General features: G+C 43.3%; 1 protein-coding gene and 1 long non-coding RNA gene across 7 annotated transcripts in view; one reads left to right on the top strand and one right to left on the bottom strand.

Annotated features, from left to right (window-relative positions):
* cachd1 (cache domain containing 1) overlaps positions 1-26,749 on the top strand; it is a 76,058-nt gene that overhangs the window by 33,091 nt on the left and 16,218 nt on the right. For all 3 annotated transcript variants that reach the window (XM_035647940.2, XM_047336858.1, XM_047336857.1), the window contains 10 exons: positions 1,877-2,025; positions 10,037-10,143; positions 15,328-15,454; positions 17,001-17,145; positions 17,255-17,471; positions 17,603-17,752; positions 20,546-20,833; positions 21,524-21,673; positions 24,956-25,079; positions 25,170-25,287. In XM_035647940.2, coding sequence (XP_035503833.1) covers positions 1,877-2,025; positions 10,037-10,143; positions 15,328-15,454; positions 17,001-17,145; positions 17,255-17,471; positions 17,603-17,752; positions 20,546-20,833; positions 21,524-21,673; positions 24,956-25,079; positions 25,170-25,287 — 1,575 coding nt within the window. The remainder of the gene's footprint in view (positions 1-1,876; positions 2,026-10,036; positions 10,144-15,327; positions 15,455-17,000; positions 17,146-17,254; positions 17,472-17,602; positions 17,753-20,545; positions 20,834-21,523; positions 21,674-24,955; positions 25,080-25,169; positions 25,288-26,749) is intronic.
* LOC118318367 lies at positions 17,211-18,368 on the bottom strand. Of its 4 annotated transcripts, none has more exons than XR_004795698.2 (3): positions 18,215-18,368; positions 17,576-17,775; positions 17,211-17,452 (listed from the first exon to the last, which is right to left on the bottom strand). It is a non-coding gene; the product is annotated as an uncharacterized LOC118318367 (long non-coding RNA). The 4 variants fall into 4 exon arrangements; XR_004795697.2 differs by having other exon boundaries at positions 18,051-18,368; XR_007032039.1 differs by having other exon boundaries at positions 17,959-18,368.

Consider the following 26,749-nt stretch of genomic DNA (forward strand, 5'->3'; position numbering starts at 1 on the left):
TCTCCAAATGTCTGGGACTCACTAACTGATTCTTCAGCTGAACTTTAAAATACATTTCCACACAGAACAAGGGCTGTGGACTTGCACATTGCCGGATCATTAGAAAGGTCTGGCCCTGTATGAAAAGAAGGACTGATTAGGCTGTGACAATTAAATCCTGCTTCAGTGTTCGCAAAATCAAACGAATATTGTTCCGAAGACAAACTTGAAAATCTGTTAATCTGCCCTTTGAAGCATTTCGCCAAATTAAATAGAAAGTTAATCCAGAAGTTACTGCAAGTGATTAGTTCTTTAACAGATCCTGAGTAAACCAGTGGATCAGGTGACACCTTTCAAGTAAAGAGGGTAATCTGAAACGGATTACATGCCGCGCATGTGATGTCCTGGATTGAATGGGTGTAAATTGGTCACAATCCATCATAACATCCTTTCATCGCATTTTGACAAAGGGCGAGAACAGGGAGCTGTTGTGAACGAGCCGCTGGTGCGCTGGTTATTAATGTCCCCCCAAAAGGCTGCGGCGGGGCTGGTTATTAATTTTCCCCCTCAAAGGGCTGGGACCCTGGTTTGAAAGGGCACTGTGTGAGATGTGTGCTCGACCAGAGGAAGAAAGGCGAAGCATAATGTATGCACGTTCAGGGGCTTGCATTTACTGGGTCCCAGTTAACACAACTGAATGAGAGGTTCTGTCTTTGTTGAGAAACTCTAATTTCCCCCTCCCTGCCTCCCGGTTTCCATGGCTTTTTAAAGGTCAATTGAATATGTAAAACTCACTGGAGACTTATCTTTGCCTGTTATCAGACATTTCTTCTTTTTTCAATGACATTAACGTAGGGAAAACAAGAAAGATGAATAGTTGACGGTGTTTGGTGCAAAGTAATCGCCAAAAGCAACAAACACAAAATCACTACACGAGAGATACAACCATAGAATCCAGTAGGTTGTGTGATGCAGTTTATCATATTTACAACTCTCCAGCTCCCCATCATTCTCTTCAGATTGGGCCCTGTGTTGTATTTTTTTGAGTGGATTTTCTTATTTAATGATGAAGGGGCTTGCTGCGTCAAAGTGGTGAGCAGTTAATGTTCTCCAGCCTCAGGCATCCATCATTCAGCTCTGTGTTTTAACAGTGATGGATTTCACACTTAGCGCAACCAGAGATCTGGGCATCTTTGGAGGCTTTTTAAACGCCACTTTTGAATATTAACTTTTTTCTGTGCGTCCATGTACAAACGTATGCGGGGATTTCGGGGGTTCCAATGATGTTCATGCAGAACTGAGCGTGTGTGGATCGGTCTTGTGTTTCTTATGGACACATGTATATACGAAATAAAGCTCGTGTTTCTCTGACCGTAATGGGCTGAATTTGAAAATAGTCCTGTTAAAGATATGATTTAAGTTAAATTCCAGTTTGAACAGGCTTAATAAAGGATCGGTAGTATCTTTCAAAGTGTGTGTGTGTGTGTGTGTGTGTGTGTGTGTGTGTGTGTGTGTGTGTGTGTGTGTGTGTGTGTGTGTGTGTGTGTGTGTGTGTGTGTGTGTGTGTGTGTGTGTGTGTGTGTGTGTGTGTGTGTGTGTGTGTGTGTGTGTGTGTGTGTGTGTGTGTGTGTGTGTGTGTGTGTGTGTGTGTGTGTGTGTGTGTGTGTGTGTGTGTGAGAGAGAGAGAGATATTTGTATTGTCTTGGCTAATTCAGTTTTGGTTTGGCAGTATTTCCTCACACTGTGGGATCATCTCCCACATGGCTTAGAAAGTAGAAGTGTTCTTAGTCAGTCTGGCAGATTCAAACCGAGTGGAAGTAAATAAGAGATCAATACGGGCGTCACCATTACTCATTGTCTAATCAGAACGTCTGTCTCGTGTTTTCCTTTTGTGCAGCTGGCCAAGAAGATACGGGAGAAGTTTAACCGCTACCTGGACGTGGTGAACCGGAACAAGCAGGTGGTGGAGGCCTCGTACACGGCCCACCTCACATCCCCACTCACCGCGATACAGGACTGCTGCTCCATACCGGCGTCCATGATGGAGTAAGTAGCTCTCTCTTTAACACACACACACACACACACACGCGCGCACACAAAGACATACCTCCCTCAAAGAGCCCTGCAGGAGGTTCGACTTCTTGTGTGTAAATTCACCTCCCACAGTTAGCAACATGCACTCAGGTCAGCCACAACGTTAAAACAGGTATAACCAGCTACCTGTCTTAACGTTGTGGCTGTGTGGTGTGTGAAGAGCTGTAGAGATTAGATGTACATTGCCACATGCTCCAACACATTACCCACATCTGTCCCTTGTTTTGATTTTCTCTGGATTAATTATAGCCTGTTTTTGATCGTATAATTTACAGCACTGAGCAGCGCCGGTGCGCTCTGATACTTGGCAGGTTCTTTCAGAACCTATTCAGTTAGTTGTGCCAGTTGTAGCCCTGATGCAGTGTAAGTCAACAATGATGAAGTTTTATGGGACTTTGAGCCAAGGCAATAAAGTATTTCTTTTGTTGAAAGCCTGGAGATTTGGTGACTCTGTTGGCATCAATTTATATCCATGAGATTCGTATTCATTTGTTTTTTAATATTCACAATGCAATTGCAAACCATGTGCAACACAAATACCAATGTTCTTTATGGCCAAATTAAGCCACTGTGGCTAGATCAGCGCTAGTCTTTTTTTTTGTTAAACTGCATATGAGACTTTTGAGCAGTTTTCAGACATGAACTCTAGAAAAAGTCCGGAAAATCGTGTGTTGACATATTCCGGAGTTTGTTGTTCACAAATGAAGAGCGCAGTCGAAACATTTAGGTGAGGGGTGGCGCCTGGGTAGAGCACCCACTAGCTCGCCAGGAATCTTACAGAGATTTTCGTGCTGTTTTCTCACGTGGGCTCTAATATTTGTTTCGTAAATTTCACAAGGGGAGGTGGGAGGAAAAGTTCAGGAAAGTGTCAGGAGAAACATTTGCGTCCTCACGTACAGCCCCCCCAGGAAAAGTTCTGGAAAATGTCTGAACTTTAGTGCACATCTGAATGCAGCTTCGATGTCAGATTTTAAATCCTACGTTGAGAGTTTTTGAAATTGCCTTAGTCCACAGTGTAGACTCAGCTTCTCAGCCAATGACTTACTCCGGCAGAAGAAGAAAAAAAACAGTTCAAAGCCGAAGCTCGGAGAGAGCGAGAGTTGCCTTCAGTTCTAATCTACAGAGCAGCAGCTGTCTCTCCCCCTCATCCCCTCTCTCTCCATTTCGGTCTATCTCCCTCCCCTTTATCAGCAGATGTAACCAGTTATTGCTCTCTGAAGTTATTGCGCCGCAGACTTCACAGGGCTGCAAGGTCACCTGTCCTTCCTTCACTGGTGCACAGGGAAGGAGGGGGAGTGGGGCTGCCTGGACAAGGGGCCACTGGCCACCTGTAGCCGAATCGTGCACATGACATGACTGTACATACATTCAACATGACTTGTTCACACGCAAACGCGCTGAATTTATGTCACAGCAATGTGCAATTTAGCACCGTGGGTTTACAGCTTTGAGAGACGGTTTGAGGCAGAAGTTGCAGAGAGAACGGTTATATAAGGCCCCGAGTCGGAAGGATGGAAGGATGCAGAGGGAATTGGCGGTGGGGTTGAACATACCAAACTGAAGCTGCGTTTGATAGATCCGGGAACTTCAAAAGGATCTTCCTCAGCAGCGGAGAAGGCACAGAGCTCTCCCGCTATCAAATTTTCTTTTTTTTTTGATTTATGTCGGATCGTGAGATACTTTCAGGAGCCGCGTGTTGAATAATTTAGCTCTCCCTTCCCCGTGCACTCTGCAGCAGGGAGAGCTAGCAGAAGCATCTTTTTTTCTGTTTCCTGAGTTTGTAGAATGGCGATTGCCTTTCAGTTCAAATTAAGTTCAGCTTAATTTCTGCTCTATTTGTTGGATGTTAACAAAACTGGGAAATGCGAAACATTTGCTTTCTTGCTGAGAGTTGGATGAGACAATTGATAGCACTGTCGTATCTTTATGGTCAATATGTCACTGGTGTCATCAGTGGGTTGGGTTAGCTTAGCTTAGCATAAAGACTGGGAAAAAGTTGGAAAAACAATTAGTTGAGCTCTGGCCTTTCACTCTCATACTTTGTGCCAAAAGATGCTCATTTAGTAAATGACTACTTGTGGGAGAATAATTAAGCTGACTGCTAATAAATTAATGGGCTTTATTATTCATCGGGTTAAGTTTTGTTACACAGAGGCCTGAAAAGTGTGATAACTAATACTTCTCATGATCCCAATGCCACTGCTGATGTTTGTTTTCACCTTCAACACAATGGTTTGCGTTGGGCTACGCCCACTTATTTGTCTCAATCCAAAAAGTCATCACTTTTGATACATTGACGCTTGTTGTCTATGAGTTTTTGAGCTCTTAAAACGCAGCTGGGCCCATTTTTAATTTGAAAACTCCGGGGTTCCATTTTAGTCTGGAAGAGCACAAAACTGAGAGTTTTGGAAACAATGGCGTGGACACACCCATGTTTGCTTCCTGATTGGATCCTATCAGTCACGACTCGAATGCCAGCGGTGAATGCAAGGCGTTCATGACACTCAGTAACAGTTCCACCTCGTCGACAGTCCAAGAAAAGAAAACCTGGTCTTACTTTTATACCATCACAGTTAATTGTCCTTAGCGTCTCTGCAACTAGGCAACCAACTCCAGGGGTAGACAGTCTGCCTCCTGTTAACACAAGCATGCAGGGATGGTCATGTGATGTGTGCATTTTTCCAGGTGTAACTCGTCTGCATGGAGACAGTTTCTTGGTTTTAAACACTGGTCTGCACGTAGCCTTGGTCATTGCCCCCAAATGCCTGTATGTGTGTGAAAGAATAGGAGCTAGCCCGGGGCTCTATCTCCCTGTAGTTCACTTCTGTGCGTCCTTCATCAGTCTCAGGCATCAGCTGCTTCTGAGGGGTCTCGGTCAGGTCAGCCAGTTTAGAGGCGGATCAGGTGGTTCACACGGTGTCCCTGTCATGTTAGCCGTCGGGCTAGCGGGCTATCGTTTGGCAGGGGAGGCCACCGAGGCCAGTGCTCAGTGCCTGGTGTTATGCTTTAATCGCTGCCCAGTCTCAACAACAGGCTGCACCTGAAAATAGCATAAGTATGTAACTCGTATAGCGGTTGTGTGTGTGTGTGCACACGCGTCTGTATGTTTATACATCAAGGTGCTTATTTCAACAGTTCCACTCATGTGCAGTTGTAAAAGCGAGAAGTGTGCTCGGGAGCAACCCAGATGACATTTAATGGTCTCATTCCACCACCAGGCGTTTTTTTGCAAAGATAAGCTGCGAATTGGCTGTAAACTTAAATGTGATACGATCTTGAAGAGTTCTTTTTAGAGGAAAAGAAACAACTACCTCACCAAAATAGAAGAGAACGTCGGAGGGAAGGGAAAGAAGAAGTAGAGGGAGGTAAGACATGGCAAAGGTTGACCCAAAAGATTTATTAGCTTCTTCCTGCAGGCCTTCCTATATCACAGTGTTGGTTAAGAAAAGAATTATATAAAACTTAAAGATATTACAGTTTCCCACATCACACAAAATCAAAGCATTTTTCACGAGTCTGGTTTGTTGAACACCGAACACCGGACTTAAAGGGATAGTTCAGTGATTTTGAAGTGGGGTTGTATGAGTTACTTATGCATAGTTAATATGTTACCTTATGGAGATGGTGATCAGCGATGTCATTTAACAGAGTTTCGAGGGGATGTTTATCGTGCCAACTCGCGCTGGTGCAGTATCACTCCGCAAATCAGCTGTTCCACTCAAAGCTACCGCAGAAAGTTGGTGCAGTAATACATGGCCGAAGTACGCTTGAAAAGAAAGTGTAAACTTAAACGGCTGTCTGGCAGAATACTGAAGCAGTGAAAAAACACATCCTCCAGCGTACAATCGAACGGATATATTTTTTTTAGGTAAGCATTTAAAAATGTGGCGAAAAAGGACGTTTTTCGGTGGTCTCCAGTAGACTAGACTTACGCTACTTCCATTTCTCCTCCAAACTCCGTTAAATGACATAGCTGATCACCATCTCCATAAGGTAACATATTAACTATGCATAAGTAACTCATACAACCCCACTTCAAAATCACTGAGCTATCCCTTTAACTCCAATGGTCCCAGCATTCCTGTATGATATGTATGAAAATCTCATATGAGGGGTTTGGTATTGCACTAAGACTTTTCAGTACCTTCACTCATAAATTCAACGCAGAGATCACAGACAACCATAGTGCTAATGCTTAGCTCCCGTTTCTTAGGAGGAATTCTCACCATCTTAAGACTTTGGCAGATTTACAGTCTGGATCAAGCGTATACGTGGCACCAGACGTCCTTCAGATCAAGCTGGTCTTATGTCGGGAGGTATCATCGTCGTCAGCATGACGGTGATATCTCTATTTGCATATGATAGAGGCAGATGGAAACATACCGGGCAGGTTGGGAGGGTGTTTTGTATAAGTGACATTAACAGGTGTTTTTCTCTCTCTCTCGCTCTCTCTCTCTCTCCACATGCCTCTGTTAATGTCAACCTCCTCGTCCTCTTTCGCCGTCCTCCTCTTTGTTCACCCTTTCTTTGCCCACCTTAAACTTTTCCCTTCTCTCCATGTTTCCTGTATCTATTTCTCTTTCCAGATTCAGTTTTGCCTTTTTGGTGTACTCCCTTTCCCTCCCATGTCTTTCCAAATCATCCCCCTTTTTTCTTTACTTCCTCCATGGTTGATGGGTAAGGACAGACTAAGCAGTGATTTCCTTTTTTACATACTGTGCCTAGGGGACCATTGTCTCATAGTACATCCATGGTCACGTTTATTTCCTTGGTGATGTTTTGAGGCAGTGATTGCAGCAGCATGGTTCATTCATTTTCATGAATTTAAGACTCAACTGCTATTCTGGCATTTCTGTGGGACAGCATTTTCCTACTTTCATAGGTTTCTATGCCAATTTCTAAATAAAGTACAGCTGTAGACTCTAATGCTGTGTTTACACTGAGCGCAAAGCGAATTTTTGCATCACTTTACTCGATTATCCACCCTTTCTTTGTCAGACGTGGAAAAGTTCAAATATGTCAACTCGAGCGAGTTAAGCCAATGACGTGAATTCTGTGTCTTCACATTATTTGCGTTGAGCCATTTGCGTCGCCCGGTGCGAGTGGCACGGAAATTGCGTCCGCTCTCGTCCGTGCATTGACTTGTAATTGTCGTGTCATCCCTTCACTCAAAAATTTATCTCAGTTTAATGTGATCAATGCCACGTCAAAGGGCAGGATTCAAAACCGCTATAACTTTTTCAATTCTGTGTTTTGACCCCTAACTCTGAAGAGCTTGTGGACACCAAACAGGCTTCTAAACTCAAAATTCTGCATATTTATATAAATATGGAATCTGTTCGGATGGAGCTTTTGTCAAAGCCAGATTATATAAAGAGGCCTTATAGAAGCGCTCTCCATTCTTCAGCTAGCATGTTGCCGGCTTCACTGCCGTTATTCACCTAGGGATTGCAGACACACGGGGAACAGTATTATTACGCTCGACATTGGGAGCCTGCACAACAGCAAGCCTCTTCAAGGTAATTGTACTCACTGGGCTTTTTGAACGGCGTGTTATTGCCTCCTCTGTGGTTATACACGGTTCTTGCAGCAGGAAACAGCTTAATATAATGGAATTTTGTAAACAGCGGATTGCTAGTGCTGAACACGACAGGTGCTGCCTCTTTATGTAGTCTTGTCGGTTTCACCGTGCGCTCCAAGACACTGGACTTCACGACTTTTCCCTATTGTCTAACTGAGGATTCAGAATTGAAAGAAAACTGTTATTTTTGTTAAGCAAGACCCCATTTTTGGTTCGTCGTGCATTGTACATATTTTTGTGTCATCGAAGGTTAAAAGCACAGAGGAAAAATATCAGTTTTCATTCAAAATCCAAAGAAACTTCGATGCATTTATGTTTGAATGTTTCTGAAGGACTCTCGCTGGTCTTTTTACTGGTTCCGGCAATTGAATTGTCTTCAGGATCATTTCTAATTGCTGCTTGGAGAAAACTCCCCTTCTGGGAAATATGGTAATCAAGTCGAGCGCTGCTACAATACATTATTAATATGCATATTCAGTGGAAGAGTTATTCAAAGCGCCGTGCCTTGCGTTTGTAACATTCATGACTAAGACTGTGGGTTAATGCAATTAGAAATTAATTTTCCTTCATCCATTTTGTCTGTTGTTTTTATTTTTGTTAGTTCTCGTGTCTGGTGAGTGGAGTGTTTTTTTTTTTTTGCAAAACAGATTTTACTGCCCTCATTAAGATTTCTGATCAGAATGGAAACTCTCTCTCTCCCTCGCCTTCTCTCTATCTCTCGCTTTTCCCAGTTCTCATATGTTTTTTTGATGTGGAATTCAAAAGCGCCTGCAAATGTATTTTTTATCTGGCACACATTTTGCAGAGCGTCCTGCCCAACCCCTTCTATGCAAAGTGGGTTGAAGGAGAATAGTAATGACTTTGGCCTTATGGGACTCTAAATGAGTGAAGTTCAAACGCAGCCTGCACATCACAGGGCCTGTCAATCAAACTGGGCCAGTGCAAGGTCTGCAAGCAGAGGGAGCCAAAGAGAGTGTAGTGTGTGTGTGTGTGTGTGTGTGTGTGTGTGTGTGTGTGTGTGTGTGTGTGTGTGTGTGTGTGTGTGTGTGTGTGTGTGTGTGTGTGTGTGTGTGTGTGTGTGTGTGTGTGTGTGTGTGTGTGTGTGTGTGTGTGTGTGTGTGTGTTGGGGGGGTGGGGGTGCATGGATGTGGGGGTCTGGTTGGAGGGATGGAAGGATCAAAGCACCCAGGCTTGGTGCACTGCAGAGCAGGCTGCTCCTCTGCATACCTTCCTCCTTTTGTCAGCTCTTAACTCCAGTGATAAAGGCGACTGTGGAAACCAAGCGTAGCTTTAGCATCAGCACGGACACAAACATTAAAGTGCTGTTGCTGCCTCACACTTGAAAGAAATCACTGAATTCGTCTATGTCACGTGTGAAGACGTTGGCAGAATTTTGCTTGGTGTGTTAAAGATGTGCCGATTCCAACACGTCTCATTGTTTGAAACCTCCTAAAAAATTTTGGGCCGGATGTGTGCTCGAGGACGACGCTGTATTTCTGAGCCACTTTCACACTACACCAGAGGTAATGACAGGGCCCTTCATCATAATCTAACATGAGAGGAAAAAGCAGATTAGAAAATATTGCAATTTAGGGCCAAATTGAACAGATAATCTCACCCAAAGACGGAGTGATTCATCTCAGACAGCAAATATCCGAGATGATAGATGGATGGATGGATGGATGGATGGATGAATACTTAGATAGACAAAAATTCAATGCTACTAAACAAATCAATGAGTTCCCTATGTCAAGCAAATTTTCAGGCAATTTTACTGAAAATCTTCTGCTGTCATTGTTATGTTCTGTTGAAAATGATACTTGGGGAATGAGGGGGAAAAAAAATTACAAACACTGACAATACGAGTCAGAGCTCTGTGACAGATGATTTCAATCACTAAATTGCGCAAACAGCCTTTCCTGCGATCGCATTCAGATGTATTCCGGCAACTGGGTATTAGGTTTGTTGGGGGAAAAGCAGAATTCAAGCAATTGTCCATGGAAAATGTTATTCACCAGCCATAAGTTTGACTTTAATATGAGGTCTGGGCAACAGATGATACAGCCAGTGATACAGTGTTTTCAAGTGAAACTAGCACGCTCTATTAGTGTCAAACATATGTTTCTTTCTTTAACTTCATGGTTTCACATAGATTTTTTTTTACTATTTTTGTAAATCATGTAGATTTAAGGTAAAAGCTTTTTCCCCCCAGTTTAAATGTGATCATTACCTTAAAATCGGTGGTATGCACAACCCTGTTAACTTGGTTTTATTTGAAATAAAAGCTGTGCAGTAGTAAATCTGTTGGTGCTGAGAGAAAGAAACTGAGTTTTTCCACCAACAAATTTCTCAAACGATGCCTGTTTGTGTGTTTGTGTTCAGGTTTGACGGAAACTTCAACACCAACGTCTCCAAGACCATCTGCTGCGATAGACTTTCCCCCACTGTCAACAGTCGAGCGTTCAACCCCGGACGAGACCTCAACTCAGGTGTGTGACTCAAACACCCATCACATGAAGCATAACTAATGTTCTGAACTTGCCTACTACAACAAATCAAACATGGACACACAGTTCACGCTATTCAAACGCTTTGGAATCCATTATTTGACGATTCGCCAGCAATTGCCATGACAACCAATTTTTTAATAATGAAGCTGTTATTCAAAAATATATATAGTCAAGGTTGAAATCATGAGCTGTGCATGTCCAGAGTGTCTCTCCTGTGCCCCTTCACATTCACTGTCTTTCCCTTCTCTTTAGTTTTATCATTGTTTGATTTTAACATGTTTTTTTCATAGCCTGAGATCAAATGCTCCCTGTTTTGACTTTGAACTCCTGTCTGCTATTGCACTCAGGTAGTGTATGTTTTGGTTTTTAAGTCATCCCGATGTCAAGGGCTTTGTCAGTTCTTTGTATCTATCTTCACTTTATCTCAAATAGAAATTGCCACAATAACTGTACGTACTATACATGTAACCCCAGCATACCCTTAACAAATCATACGAGTGAGGGCAAAGGAAAACAGTTAGCTGGTGTTCTCACTGCTCCCACAATACATGTATTGAGGCTCCAGGTTGCATAAGCCGTTGCAGCATGACACCACCAAAAGCCCCCAGGAATCTGCACCACACATGTCGGTCTGTATTTGATTAAGAAGAAAATGGACCAAAATGACTGAAAGCCATGCAAAGGCCAACTTTCCCCTTGCAGGTTTTCTGTTCTTCTGCCATCGCCTGGTTCTCCTGCTCCGCAGAGAAGAAATATCGAGCTGTACTATGTGCAGTCACGACACGCATACGTGTATTTCCTGGAAGATTGAACTGCTTTCCACGTGTCTCTTAACTCTTCTTTTATAGTCGGGCACACATTGTAAAATCCCCGTCAGTTCTCTCCAGGAATTCGCTTTTTGTATTGTCAAGGGAATTCAAACGAATTCTAACAAATCTCTCTACGACTTTTGTGTAAGTTTTCAAATGCTCTTTCGGAAAATGGTCAAATTGGAAGAATGTTGCTTAATTTACCAATCGTGTTTCCCCTTAAAATGTCTTGTCAGGCAACACACAGCCCCGTGACATTTATTGCTCCAACCAACATTTTCCAATTGAACTAACAAAATGCTTAATCTAACGCCTTGTTCTGACCATTTGTTGACCGTGCTATACGACATGGACATCCAAAAGTCAGGTCTACTTTAAACATTAATAAGCCAGTTGTGCAAGAAGACCGGATTTTAACTTTCACTTTTTGTATGTAGAACTCGGTGCAAGACATTAGCTGTCCAGTTGCCCATGGTTCGAAAGTTCGTCACCTGCGTACAATGAATACTGGGAAGGCTCCACCCGTTCGATCCTTCGATCCTGCTCAAGAATGGAAGGACACATTTGTCGGCTGCATTTGAAGGAGTCTTCTAAAACGGGAAGGGCCGAGTCGTGGCGCCATGACGCAATCTGTCTTCAAATGTAGGCCCCTGAATTGGGACACAGCTTGTAAAGGCCTCTGAAAGGAGACTGTCCCAGAGTGTGTGCTGTTATCCATGTTTGTATAAATCATGGAGTCCCATTCATGTCTTTCGCCCCTCTTAAGGGCGACCCTTCTGCAAAGATATAAACGCCTTTGCCTTTAGATGAATTAGGACGACTTCGTACAAACTAATTCATTCGAAGCATGCTCTGGACATTGTCATTGCCCCCCCCTCTTGTAACGGGAAACCTCCAACTGCATTTGTCCTTCCTCTGTCATCCCATTGCTGCCCCCCCCCTCCCATTTCTTCCAGATATCACAGCCTGCTCGTCTCTCTGCGAACCATCCATAATGACTGGCATTCATAGCGCGTCACCATCGGCTGGGTTGTATTTTCCTTACAAGCCAGTCACATCGAGTTCAAGTTACCCCTCCATCCCCCCTCTCCTCTCCCTGCCCCTCCACTCAGCCCTCCTTGACCCCCACGCTCCCAGTGAATTCATTCTCTCCCATTTGTCTCAGCCCAGTCTAAACAAGCAGCCACGAAGGGGCGAGAGGGAGTGTGTGAAAGAGTGAGGGATAATTGAGAGGGAGAGCATGATGAATGAAGGGGAAGGGTGAGGGCTGATTGAAATGGAGTAATTGTATCAAGACAGCATTGTATTCCACCCATCTTCTCTCCTCTCATCTTCCATTTTGCCTTTTCTTTGGGAGGGGGAGATAATGGATGTGGGAGGCATCAATGGCGATACCAGCAGGTGGGAGTGATAAGACAGGTAGATGAGAGATGGCTGAGGTTGGAGTGCTGTATGATTAGAGGACTAGTTTGATCCATCTTCCCCCGCTTTTAGCAGTCTTTTTCCCAAATTGGTTCCATCCATTTCTCTGACTTGCTGATGTTTTTGCGGCCCACCCATTTGCTCCAATCTTCTCCCAGTCTGTCTCACCTTCCACTCTAACATGTCAGAACAGTTTCTGAAGGACGCCTCGTCCAGGCACTAAACTTAATGTGTATGCAATGCAAAATTTTAGCGCACCACACGATAGACTTGCAGATCGGCTAGCAAGTCTGTAGACTCTAGCTGTGTCCCAATTCAGGGGCGGTATCCCTTCCAAAGGACTGTAGACAGGCCTCAGTGGTAATGAAGACCGTTGGATCCTTCGTTGCTCGGGAATGGAAAGACGCATTTGTCGTCGGCGGTTGAAGGAGTCATTGAAATGGGACAGCCTAGTCGCACCGCTGTGATGTAGCCTCCAAAGAAGGTGGCTGCTGAATTGGGACATAATTGGAGAAAATATGCTGTAATGCTACCATATATTGCTTGTCTCATTGTTATCAATAAAATTGGTTGAGAAGATTTTTTTGGTGTACTCAGATTTAAACGACTCTGGGTTAATACTGTCTTTGGTTGAGTGGAGAAGAGAGCGAGGTACCATTGTGCAGTCCGTCGCACCAATGGATGTAGATACAGCGGGTCATTTGCAGAATTAGTAAATGACTCTAGTAATTTGGTTCCTATTTCTTAGCTTGTCCATCTGTTTTTTGGAAAGATCCAAACATTGGTGGCAGCGTGAAGCGGTGTTGCCTGAAAGATGTATACAGACTCCTTCTTCTACTGTCAACACAGCTGAGTGGTTCCTGTTTATATGAGCCTCGGAGATGGATGGAGTGACCGGGCAGGGATAATGTATGAGGAGCGACGGCGGTGTGCAGGAACCCTGCTCTGTCTCAAAAAGTGGTTCTCCGCCAAGTCTTTTTGTAGCCAGAGGTGCCTTTTCGTGCTTTTGATAATTTTTGGCAGTTGGTTTGATTTCACAGTTGTTCTTTAATTCATCTATTTGTGTGTCTGCTTAATTTGTTTCAGATTGTAATGTTAGTTCAATATTTGACTTCAGTTTTCCACCGGTCCAACGGGGGGGATATTCTTTGGCTCGTAATATTGTTTGAAGGTTGGAAAAGGTCAAAGCAAGTTCTCTGTTAGCAGGTGATTAGTTCAATGTGATCACAAGCCAAGAGTCACATTTTGGGATTGTTTAGAGCCGGCTGACTACACAGTCAGCTGTGAGTGGCAGATAGTGTGTTGACTGCAGACTTGATTAACAAGATACTTTGTTTGAAATCCTATTCCAGGTCACAATAGTCCCTATCTGAATAATATCAAATAGCCAGCTAGTTACCAAAATAACCTGTGGAAGCATACTCCTGCCAACGAACTGCCGAGACCAGAATGCATGTTTATTGGTTTTAAAATTTGAAACATTGTAATATTCAGTTGAATCAAACCAAACCTCTTGGAAAAATATGTTTGACTGAATATAAGACTAAAATCATTTTGACCCAAAACAAATTAGTAGTAGTCAAGTGCCACTAAAGATGTTTTCAGACATGAACTCCGGAAAATGTCTGGACAGTTAGATCCAGAGATTTTCCGAAGTTTGCCTTTCCCATTTGAAGAACGCAGCAGGGGATTGTACGAGTCAGACGCGTTCACACCAACAGGAATATTTCTGGAACATTCTGTGGCGTCTGGGTAAAACATGCAGGAGGCATGTTGTTGTTTACAGTCGTCAACGCGCTCACTCACTTGCCGTGAACTTTCTGGGAATTTTCCTGCTGTATACTCACTCTTGACAATTTCTGGTAATTCTACTAGGGGGCCTTGCAGGAAAAGTTCCAGAAAAAGTCCGGAGAAACATTTGCGAACTCATTTCCCATGTGGACAATATCTGACTTAAGTGCTTGTCTGAAAGTAGCTTAAGAGGATTTAAGTAATGCCATAAAGCACAAATGTATTATATCCATATCCATATCAGTAGAACTGAAATAGCTGTTTCAGCCTGCATCCTAACATGATTTCTGCTAGATTGTTGATAGCATCAGTATTAGTGTATATTATGTAGTATATTGTGTGATCACTTGAGGTGATTGGATTCTCCATCAACGGTCTGCGTTCCTGAATTAAGAAAGTTATTTTTAACAGCTGCATTATTGTTTATTTTAATGAAGCTGGCTGTGATGGCTACGCTCTGATTCTTCCCGGTCTGTTTCTTCTGGTTAAAGGCACAAAGTTTTTATTTGTGTCCCCCCCCTCCCAATCTCCTTGTGAAAGGCCGTTTTGTGTTGCAGTGAGCGGAAAGGAAGTTGCTGGCTTTGTGATGGGATCTCTATGAAGATACTGTTGACTCTGTGAACCAGAAAAAAAAAGTAGTGTTGAGCAAATACTCTGGCTCGATGGCTCGGCAGAGAGTTTGTATTACGAGGCTGTTATTTCAGCTTCCCCTGCGGTCACAGTTATGACACCACGATCAAACTCTGATATCTGAATAAAATAGATGTATTATATACACTTACCAGTAGTTTGAAAATTAATACTGTACACAAACGCCCGGATATAATAAACATGTTTAAAGCACTTGCACACAGATTATTCTGTCCCAAGCTTTCTGGCATAGGAGGTTGATCACTGTAACCATGGCACCATGAGCAGTTTCCAATTTAAGTAAATAAAACCAGTCGAATAGCATGACATCTGATCTCGCCGTATTTAGAAAGTACTCACACTTTCTAAGATTCACAACTGACCTCAGCACTTTGAAAGGCCTCCTACCTGGAAGATGTTTGTGACATTAAAGGTTAAACCAGTGCAACAGAAACAACATTTTCTCCATCTAATTCCTCCCCGGTTCTCTCTGTGTCTTTTCGTTCTGCAGTGTTGGCCGACAACCTGAAGTCCAACCCGGGGATTAAGTGGCAGTACTTCAGCTCAGAGGAGGGCATCTTCACCGTCTTCCCTGCCCATAAGTTCCAATGTAAAGGCAGCTACGAGCACCGCAGCAGGTATCCAATCTTTTTAGTCATTCAACTAAAGAGACATTGCAATGGAACGTAGAGTTTGTCAGCAGGTATCACTACTACAACAGACCGGCTGAGGTTAAACCTACAAAGACGCATTCCTGCCTCTTCCCGCCTCTCCCTCCTCCTCTGTCAGTTGCTGGGGGGTGGCCCAGGGGGCATGTTCATGGCACGCTGCCCTTGCACACCCTGACACTCACACTGCCCTTGGCAGGAATGTGGCTCTGTACCACGAAAGCACACTGGAATTTCATTTTTTTTTATGGCCACAGTTTGAAGATGTCTCTTCTCTCTTGTCTTTTATTTGTATGTCTTTATCTCCCCTTTGCTCCCTGGTGCATTTTATACTGGGTCTTGCTTTTCTTTTTTTTAAACCTTCTATGTCCATTGGACCCCCCCCCCCCCCCCCCCCCCCCCCCCCCCCCCCCCCCCTGCCTGTCTTTCTTCAAGTGTGAATGAGGCTTTGTGAGATCATCACTCGGCTTATCCACCCGGAGTTAGTGTCTCCATGTCCAGCAGACCACACACACACACACACACACACACACACACACACACACACACACACACACACACACACACACACACACACACACACACACACACACACACACACACACACACACACACACACACACACACACACACACACACACACACACACACACCGAGGAGCTGACAAGAATGTGAAAATAAAATAAGGCGAGCAGCAGTTTTCTATGTCGACCTGAAAAGCTGCTGAAATCATATTTTATAATTCAATGGGCACACGCATGGGCATGAACCAAAAAGTTTGATTCTTTTTATACATTTTGAATATTGAAAGATAACCCAACCATAGAAAGTTGCGCACACAGGGTTCTGGATAAGTACCGACGAGCATTAAGGACACGAAACACAGAAAGTGTTGGATCGCCCCCAAAACTACCAGTAAAGGGAAGGGAATTCCAGCAGCCAAGCGCAGGCAAGACGGGGCGTGACGTCTCTAAACTGAAGACATCTAGGACACATATGAGATTATTGTGTTTTTCCGGGGGTTCCTCCTCCGTCTGTCCCTGGTCTCCTGAGCGCAATAATTCAGCAACGCCCGGAGGGAATTTCATTACATCCAGCACAAACATTCACTTAGACATAAAAGATGAACTAGAATTTGGTGGTCAAAGGTCAGAGGTCAGTGTCACTGTGAACTCACAAATCATGCTTTTTTGGCCTCATGCATGGGACATCTCAGGCTAACACAGGATAACACAGTTAGTGCCACAACTCAAAATAATCAGCTCAATTATGAAGTGATGGCATTTTATATTCAAAGGGGCAAGGTTCCACTCAACTGTGACACCACAATGTTCTGCAAAAACACTCTCTCGCCATTTTTAAACACCATTACTAGTTGGCAAAACTCTTATTTGTTTGTTTGGTATGTTTTCTATTCATTTATTTTATTTATTTATTTATTCTATTTATTTCTATTTCTATTTATTTCCAGTCCAGTATCTGATGGAGCCGTGCATGTTTGTGTGTATCCCCGCAGGCCTGTATACGTGTCCGCTGTGCGTCCCCAGTCCAAACACATCGTGGTGATGGTCGACCATGGAGCGTCTGTGACTGAGACGCAGCTCCAGATTGCCAGGGACTCTGCACTTGTCATCCTCAACGCCATAGATGAGCACGACAAGGTCAATGAAAGGGACTTCACCTCATCATCCTCACCGTCCTTTATGCTTAAAGGATAAAAAAAAAAAAGGGTTTCGTGACATCGTCGTTGTCTTTGTCTCCCCTCTCCAGATCTCCATCCTGTCGGTGGCCGACACGGTTCGTTCCTGTTCTCTGGACCAGTGCTACAAGAGTCTTCTCTCTCCAGCCACCAGTGAGACCAAGAGGAAGATGAGCACCTTCATCTCCAACATCAAGGCTTCAGACGCAGCCACGCACCACGCAGCGGGCTTCCAGAAGGCGTTTCAGCTGATCCGGAACACCACCAGCCTCAGCAAGCAGAGCACCAGTAAGACAAAAAAATACATTTTTAATTTGGGTTGTTTGTATTTGTACATTTAGCTTTTAACTGCATAACCCGCTCTCTTGTCATATTGTTGAATATTAACTTACATGTGCTTTTGCCTTTTTCTTTATCAGCGACAGACATGGTAATCATCTACCTGTCGTCTGGTATCACGTCTCGGGAGTCGTCGGAGCAGGAGAAGAGGGCGACGCTCAGTGTGGTGAGAGAGGAGAACCGACACCTCAACAACTCGGTCATGATCCTCACCTACGCCCTCATGAACGGTAGGTTTAACCCCGCAACCTTTCTGAAAAGAGAGACTTGGTTTTCATCTGGACTTTATGTTCAAACTTGGTGGGTTTTCTGCAGCAAGAGAAAATAAGAACCAGAGAGTTTGATAATATGGGAGAAAAACACGTTAACTTACTGCTTCTTTTTTTTTTTTTTTTTTTTACAATTTATTAAAACAATTTATAAAGTATGTATTTACTTTTGGAAATAAACTATTTTTTTCTCCTTTATGCCGGACGAGTAACATTTTCTCCACATTAATGTGGATTTCTTTTCCTGCCCTGCACATACTGTATATCCTTTTCGGTTTCTGCTGGGAGTGGTTTCTGTTTGTCAGATATCCTTTCTCCTGGGCATAATGTGCTTAAGAGAAGACTGAAGGTTAGAGAGGTGCTCAGAAACCTCAAAGGCTTTTTGTTTTCATCCTGTGTGTGTGTGTGTGTGTGTGTGTTTACTGGTGTGTGGTACGTATGCTTCCTTTTCCTCCTTCATTGTCCTTGTGCGTGCATCTGCCTCCTCTGATTCCCACCTCGTTCACACACACACACACACACACGCGCACACACACTCACACACACCTCTACTGTGCATGCATTAGTCCACCGTTAATACAAATAATTTCTGCATTAGAGAATGGAAATGAGGTACATCTAAGAGAGGAGAGAGTGAGACTTCAAAGGACGTCCTGCTCACTCTCTGTGTGTGTGTGTGTGTGTGTGTGTGTGTGTGTGTGTGTGTGTGTGTGTGTGTGTGTGTGTGTGTGTGTGTGTGTGTGTGTGTGTGTGTGTGTGTGTGTGTGTGTGTGTGTGTGTGTGTGTGTGTGTGTGTGTGTGTGTGTGTGTGTGTGACTGACAGAGGACCTTGGCTGTTTAAAGAGCTCCATGATGAAAAGGATGCAGAAATCTATCATCCTCCGAGTTTATTAGAATTGCATATCCCAAAAAACATTTGTTTTGTTGCTGACGCCGCGGCACACAGCTGAAAGGCCCCACTGTGTGTGTGTGTGTGTGTGCGTGTGCGTGCGTGCGTGCGTGCGTGCGTGCGCGCGCGCGTCTCATTCCCTGCATCCCCTGCCAAATGTGAAGTGCTGATTGTTCTAGGAGATCAGCAGTCCCTTGGCAGTAGAATACACAGTTGTTTGTGTTAGTGCATGTATTAATGAAATGCCCACTTCCCTCACCAGAACAGTGTTAGCTGCCACAAAGTTTTTTCGTGAAGAAACTTTCATTGAAAAATTTCCCTCTACATTTTCCCCAATCTTAAAATGACGTCTTCACAGTTGTTCATCAAAAAACAGAAATATAATCAGTTCATAACCATATAAAACGTGGAAAAAAAGTAGCCTCACATTTGAAAATCTGTAGCCAACTCCTGGGATATTTACCCGGATGATTAAAATCTGTCAACGAGCTTTTTTAGCCCTATTTGATATTTTGTGCATTTGAGGACCCTTCATCATAATATTCCATCAAAGACGGTTTCACCGGAATTGATTTCTCTTCGGTGGGGTTCACTTGAAGGTCAACTGAAGACGATTTGACCTTTAGACGCACTCTGGAGATATGTTCCAGTTCCCTGTTTAATTTGTTTCTAAATTATCTAAAGAATCCTGGTTTCGTGGGAGAATCACTTACTATAAATGTAATGTGTTTGGTTACAAGAAAAACGAGGGAAGTTCAAACACTATGGGGGTTTTAGTAGGTGCTTTCAGACATGCACTGAAGTCCAGACATTTTCCTGGAAATTTAAAGGAGGGGCTGCATTTGACAACGCACATGTTTCCCTTCCAAACCCATTCCGAGTAACATGTACGTGAGAATACAGCAGGAAAATCTCTGCAAAATTCACAGCCCCAGTTTTCTGGACATTTTTTTCCTGGAGTTCATGTGTGAAAACTGCTATGTAGAGGGGAACAACGTGAACGGCTACTCCCTCAGAAATGGAAGAGAACAGAATCCTTTGCCGTCAGCAAATTTCCCCCCTTGTGTTTGTTTGACATTGCCACCCGTCTGTCGCCCAGCGCGATGATCGGCAGAGCAAGAGCCTTGGCATTAGAAGGGGATTCTGCTGTAATCCAGTCAATGATTGGATACTGGCAGACAGTCTATGCTCCGATCCTTCCTAATAGGTTTGTGGGATGCCAAATGTTCCAGGTGACAGCTGCAGGGGCCGGGCCATAGTCATCCATTCTCCTCTAAAACGACCCCATGAAGCCTGGAAAGATAAAATCTGAAGTGTGCATTCACTTCTCAGACACATGAGGGGTTTACTCGACTATGGACGAGTAAAGAGATAATGACACAGGATCACAGATCAGAGTCTGCGTGTATGAAATGTCTCAGCAGTTGATGCCAAATCAATTTGGGGGGGAGTCGGCGTGTCAACATGTAGAATTTGCTTTGATGCACTGGACCACGTGAACTTCATGAGGTCAGCTGTTCTTAAAATACACCTCTGATGAATTCATCCGCTGTTTGGCAGGAGCGTGATTTCTCTCTAGCTCCTTGAAGGAATTGGTGTTTTTTTTGTTTTGTTTTTTACAGTGAGTGAGGAAAGAGAAGTGTGGGTTGCCTTGAGTCATGTGCTCTTTGGCGAAGTGCTGTTCTTATTGCCTCCCTGTCGGCCACTCCCTCTCATTTGCACAATTACCCCCGTTCAATAGGCCTTCAGCCACGCTGTCAGTAACGGATTTGCTCTTAATATCCCTGCTTGATTAAATCAAGCAAATTCTGTTAATGGACTCCTGATCTTAAACTCATCCTCTGTTCCACTGCCTCTTTCTCCAGAGGGAGTAACTGGCCTGAAGGAGTTGGCCTTCCTGAGGGACCTCGCAGAGCAGAACTCGGTGAAGTACGGCGTGGACCGGACGGCCGACAGAGACCGCTCCTCCATGTTGTCGCCGTCCGGGTCTTCGTCGGGGGCGTCTGTGTTGCCGGTGGTGAAGGGCAGCATGATGGTGCTGAACCAGCTGAGCAACCTGGAGACAACCGTGGGCCGATTCTACATCAACCTCCCCAATCGCATGATCGACCTGGCCGGCTTCAGCCTGCCCTACTCTGACCCCATGGGAGACGGTGAGTGATCTGCACCCAACTCGACGGGAACGGACCATTTTTGGATCACCGCCAAACAACTGATGTTCTGAACCAGAGCGAGTTGAAATTAGAGGAACACATGAACATAAATAGATTCATTATTTTCAAATGGTCTGACTGAATCTGTGACTGGCGTTACCATTGGTACGTTACGAGGAGCAGCAGCAACATTTTTGAGAATTTTTTGTATCACTGTGCAAAAGGCTTTTTAAGGAACATTATGAGGCTTTCAAAAGAATAATACCATTAAAATGTTTTATCTCAACCTCATACAAAATGCAGTGGAATAGGAAAAACGCCTTAAAATCAAATCAATTTTTGGTGCGACCACCCTGAGATCAGGGCTCTGTGGGGTCAACACCATCTGTCGCAGCATGACTCCTTGTTCTTCTTGTACCTAAAGACAGTCCTTTGTGACCCTGGCTGACAGTGCTTGTCTGCTTTGGTGGTTGAAAGATTACGTTTTTTATTCTTAATCCCAAACTTTGTTTGGCCGGGTTGTTTAATCTCAGACCAGTTTCTGACAAAAATCTCACAAGTGTGCGATAATCTGCATGTAATTATAAAGTAACCCAAATAAAACAGAACTTCTAACAAAAGATGATCTAAGATAACTAATCCGCACTATGGCATAAACTTCCCTTAGACAACTCTTCTTCCTTTCCCCAGGGTTCATCATGACCGCGAGCCGGCCGTGTTACTTTGGCAACCTGCTGCTCGGCGTGGTCGGGGTGGACGTGAACCTGGCCTACATCTTGGAGGATGTCACCTACTACCAGGACTCGCTGGCTTCATACACCTTCCTCATCGACAACAAAGGTCAGTCACAGGAAAACGAGGCGGCGGTAGGAATCTGTTGATTTTCATTCGGGCACCACCTGACTCACCCACACGTGCCTGTTGTTCTTCAGCGCAGAAGAATTTAGCAGGATTATCTCCCGCTGCCCGTTTTTCCAACCTGTGCCGAGCGGCATCAAAAGCAGCGTTTTTGTAGGCGTATTAGCGGACAAAGCTTTAAATTGTTCCAGCTCTGTGAGCACTTCTGCTCAGCCAGTAGCAAAACAAACACCACGTACAATCTTGCATTTTTTTCAGATTGCAATGGTATCAATCTTTATTAGACACAGTTTTAAAGAGCATTTTGACACTCTCGTTTCACATGTAAGTGGAAATCCACTTGATCGTGTCTATCTCTACGTCCTCCTCAGTCTTTATTCCACGTTAGACGTATACAGATGTTTTTTGTTTCTCTGGAGCACCGGCACTTGTTTGGCTTTGCCTTCTCTGTTGAGCCGTGTCTCAGCGCCCTGCCACAGTGCGGGGGCCGGCCGCACTCACGTCCGCTGTCGGTTTGTCTTGGCCCCAGCGGAGGGTGGCTCGACTAAACCACTGGTGCCAACGCAACAGTTAAGTTGTGCTCTGCGGTGCTGTTTGTATCGTTAATGGACAGATCGTCAAACTGAGTAGTCAACACTGCTTGGTGACATTGTCCTGCTGCCAGGCGGACGGGAGAGCAGCGGCAAACGAAAAGAAAACAGCATTATAACCTTTGAAAACTGAAAACTGGTCACACACCCACCTTTCACTGTCGTGACGGTCGGCTGCAGTATTTCTCTCTCTTTTCTGAAAGCACACTGCATCAGTTGCCGTCAACACCCGGACACCGTCAGAAGTAGGAATGTCAGGAATGTGAAGAGAAAAGTTTGCGTAGCTTCCACTTTTCACATCTCTGCGGATAACGGCCAGTTTATTCTTTACCTTTTTAAAATGCTAGTTCCCCTTTTGAAAACAGTGGGTGGGAAACGGCAAAAAATTCTAAGGAGAAAGGGAAAAGAAGCTAAATCTGTGAAGGGAACGAAAATGTACGTTTTTGAGGAGCTTGTGACGGGTGAGTGAAGGGCAGGTGGGAGACGTTTAGAGTTGGAGGGTAAGGATTCTGGAAGGGAGGAGAGGGTTGAGGTAATGTGTGGCGGAGGACATAAAAACACGCAGGATATATGACGTACGGCGTCAAAATATTTTCACAATTGTCATCGCTTGTTATTGCGAGTTAATTTTCGCAGCTGCGTGACTGTTTGCTCTTTTGCCGCGCCGCTCAATGAGTCTCTCTCTCTCTTCCCCCGCTAAAATGTTTGTTTTTGTTATAAATATGCCATCGAATTACCGCTTATTACCACACCGTGCTTATTAGCAACTTGGTAAACACCGACAAATGACTCCCATTAAAGTTATTAGCCGGCGTTGAAATCGTCTGCCGCCGATTAGAGTTCAGGGAAATATAATTAGGTAAATAAGCCACTGACGACAAGCGTCTGGACCTGAAGCTAAAAATAGTGTTAGACGTATTTTTGTTTGGAGGAGATTTACTGTATTTAATTTATTGACTCTATGAAAGTGTGTGAGACATACTTGTGTATGGTGTGTACTGTTTGCTTTGTATAATAAAGCAGCTGGATTTCTGTTTAAGAGTGTGATACACACCACACCTGCTGCGACTTACACACACTCTTTTTTTCTTTAAATACACACAGTATATTAGAACTGTGCATATAAAGCACATGGTATTTAGTTTGTTTACCCGTTTCAGATGGGATTTCAATCCAGTTCCTTGAGGGCTTTTTTTGTCTCCCTAAAATTATTCCCCGAGCTGCAGCTCCACGAGAGCGACGCAGTTGTTTTGTTCGGTGGAGTTTTATATTTTGGAGGATGTAGCAGAATTGGATTAGTTTAATTTTGACTTTTGCTAATTTGTTTGATAAAGAGGCGCCCGTACCATGGCTCGGCTAAAACAAATAGTTCTACCATTTGCTCTTGAAGATTTTTTGGTCTTTTGAAAAAAAAAAATATATAATTTTTGGCTAGATGCCACTTTATTTTTTTCAAAAAATAAAGTGGCATCCAGTGACCTCATCACCTCTTTCAAACTTTGAAGGTTCCAAGAAAATGGCACTTAGATGTGATTTGTAAGGGTGTTTTTTTCTTCGGCGAGTGGCTTTAGGGCTTCTCACGTCCAATTAATACCTAAATGCTGGTTGTGTAAGCTTTGTTATTTATATATATTTATCTTGATCATAATTATCTTATTATCTGTAGCACAGATACAGAACAATAATGTCAAGTTTAGGTGCAGCATAGTTACTGTTTTGAAAAGGGTGTTAACTTTTTTTTTTCTATATTGTAGACTCACTATAATCTTGTCACTGGTAATACAGAATATCAGCAGCAGCAGAAACAAGGATGAATATGTGATTAGTAAAAATGTGACATAAGGGAATTGTTTTCATACATTTTACACATAACCAAACGAAGGCATCAAAGGTTATACTGATCCGCTGGAAGAAATTTCTGGAACAATTTAAGTAAAGCCCAAAGTTTTAATACAGACGTAGTTTTTTTTATATAATGATACTGTCAGATAATCAGGGGGTGTGTTCAAGTGTGACTCTGAGCTCAGTGTGGTTCCTTATCTGTGAGCCAATTTAATAGGATACATTTTCTTGCACAAAGGGATCAAATTTGAAAAAATGTCCCTCCTTCACTTTCATGTGTGAAGACTAACCACGTAATGGGGACAACGGATTCAACTCACCCAACATGCAGGATCATCTGCAGTTCATCTGACTTTTTAATGAATCCAGCTGCGAGAGACTGTTTAAAATCGTACTTTTAGTTTGTCCAGTGGCATCTACGGTTTGTCATGTACCTAAAGCTACTTATAGCAAATCTCACCTATACAGTGTAGCGTCAACCCTCATCACATCAGCCCTTGTTGTACAGTATTTAATGGCTGTATTGAATTAAAAACCTGGTTCTGTCTCTTTCCAGTAAATAGAAAATACTGGATATTTATAAGAACAACTATTTTGACCTGTAAGTTCTGTAGCTTTATAGAAAGTTTATTTAAAACACTATGGTTTTTATGTCAATACAAACATTTTATTTTTTATTTAACCTCCGGCTGGTTCCTCAGTTTGTGGTTTTAATGATTTATGCAGATCCACTTTTTCTGTTACTTGTTTTATTCTTGTGGTTGTTGTTTCAACATGTGTAATAATCACTCGTGATCATTAACGGTGCTGTTGCCTTTGGGTATATTCCCAGGTTACACCCTGATGCACCCGTCGCTGACGCGGCCCTACCTGATGACGGAGCCTCCCTTGCACACAGACATCATCCACTATGAGAATATCCCAGGATTCCCTGCTGTGCGACAGAATATCCTCAGGTAAGAGAGAGCGAGGAATGAAAGTCACCTATTGATACATTCGAGATATATTTTACGATTGGCTGAATTGTTGTGTTAAATTTCTTGCAGCCTTCCTCTCGGCAGTCAGGTCATTGCTGTTCCAGTCAACTCCTCCCTGTCCTGGCACACGAACCGACTCAGGGACAACAGCAAAGACGCGTACAACGTCAGCTACGCCTGGAAGCTGGTGGGTGATGGTGTAGACAGCTGAGAAACAATAATATGATCTATATTCATTAGGTAACTTGTGATGTGTAGTTTCACCGTCCCAACATTTAACCAAGATTGGATCATTAACTATTTGTTCTCAGTTTTATGCTTGCAAACACACACAGATAGGAAAACTTACACAGGTAATTTACAATAAAAAAAGTCCTTATATACGGTAGCATGCACTTATTATCTTATTATTATTGTCTTTAAGATTCATGTGTCCCAAAGTGTTTAAAAAAGGTGAGTAGAGGAGAGTAGGAGTCACACAAATGATGCAGTAGGATGAAATATTTTCTAGCAAGAGAAGAAAAACATGTAAAGATTGAAAATGATAACTTTTATAACAGTTGCACTGTAGCTTTTATAAAGCAGAACAAGCACATGTATACTGACTGCAGAGACAAAGAAGATCTTTGTCTCTGGGGCCTTTTTAGACATTATCAATAAATCATAACAATGACTCGCTCATACAGTTTTAGCTCCAACTCTTCCATTTCTGTCCGTAGCTCTTTAGTCAGCACTGTACCACTGTCTAAAAGCAACATACATATAGAGATTTATGTTCCCAGCCATTGTGTCTCCACCAAAAGCTCCACCACCTTAAATTAGTTGGTGTAATAAAAAGCAAGTGCTCCCACACCCAGAAACTTTCTATCCTCTCGAATCTGCTTTTCTTCTCGGTCCTTGAAGTGTAGTGTTTTTTTGGGGGGGGGGGGGCGGCGGCAGTATAGAAATAACATCACCCCATTTTGAGTATTTCTCATTTCTGACATTAGGCTTTTGGCAGGAGCAAAAATATAACACTTAATTTAGGCATTTTCACTTCACTTCGCATTTTGTAAAAGCATTTTACTTTTACTAACACATCACCTTTGCCATGAGTCTGGCAGCTGTCTCTTGTTATTTAAATAAAATAATTTTCCGGAGCCAGATAAATTGGTAATTTACTTTAAAAGCATCAATCCCCCCCCCAAAAAAATTCATACAATTCTGTCTATTTTATTTTATAAGCCAGATACTATCTGGGGATTCAATTATGAGTCTTTCATATTGTTCACTTCTGTGCCTGTGAACAGAATTAAGACTAAAATGTTTGTTTTTTTTAATCAGCAGCAAAAGGTTTCCCCTACTCATACTCATTTCAGCTATCAGAAGCTTCTGGACCTTCCTGAAAGCATTCCACTGTTTGTTTGACTCAACAAGTAAAGTCTCAGTATTTAGGACCAGACTTGCCCTTCATGGTGCATTTAGAGTCAGTCGGGTGAAAGCAGTTGTTAAACACAGACATACACTTACTTTCTGCGAACGGTGCCTGTAGCCTACAAAACCTGCCTGACACTAAACACTGACAAAAAGATGACAGATAAGGACGGAGAGTGAGTGTATAATGTGACAGTCTCCCTGGCATCTAGTTTGGAGTGGAGTCTATAAATTAT

The sequence above is a fragment of the Scophthalmus maximus genome, chromosome 13, assembly GCF_022379125.1.
Source record: "Scophthalmus maximus strain ysfricsl-2021 chromosome 13, ASM2237912v1, whole genome shotgun sequence".
Taxonomy (NCBI): Eukaryota; Metazoa; Chordata; class Actinopteri; order Pleuronectiformes; family Scophthalmidae; genus Scophthalmus; species Scophthalmus maximus.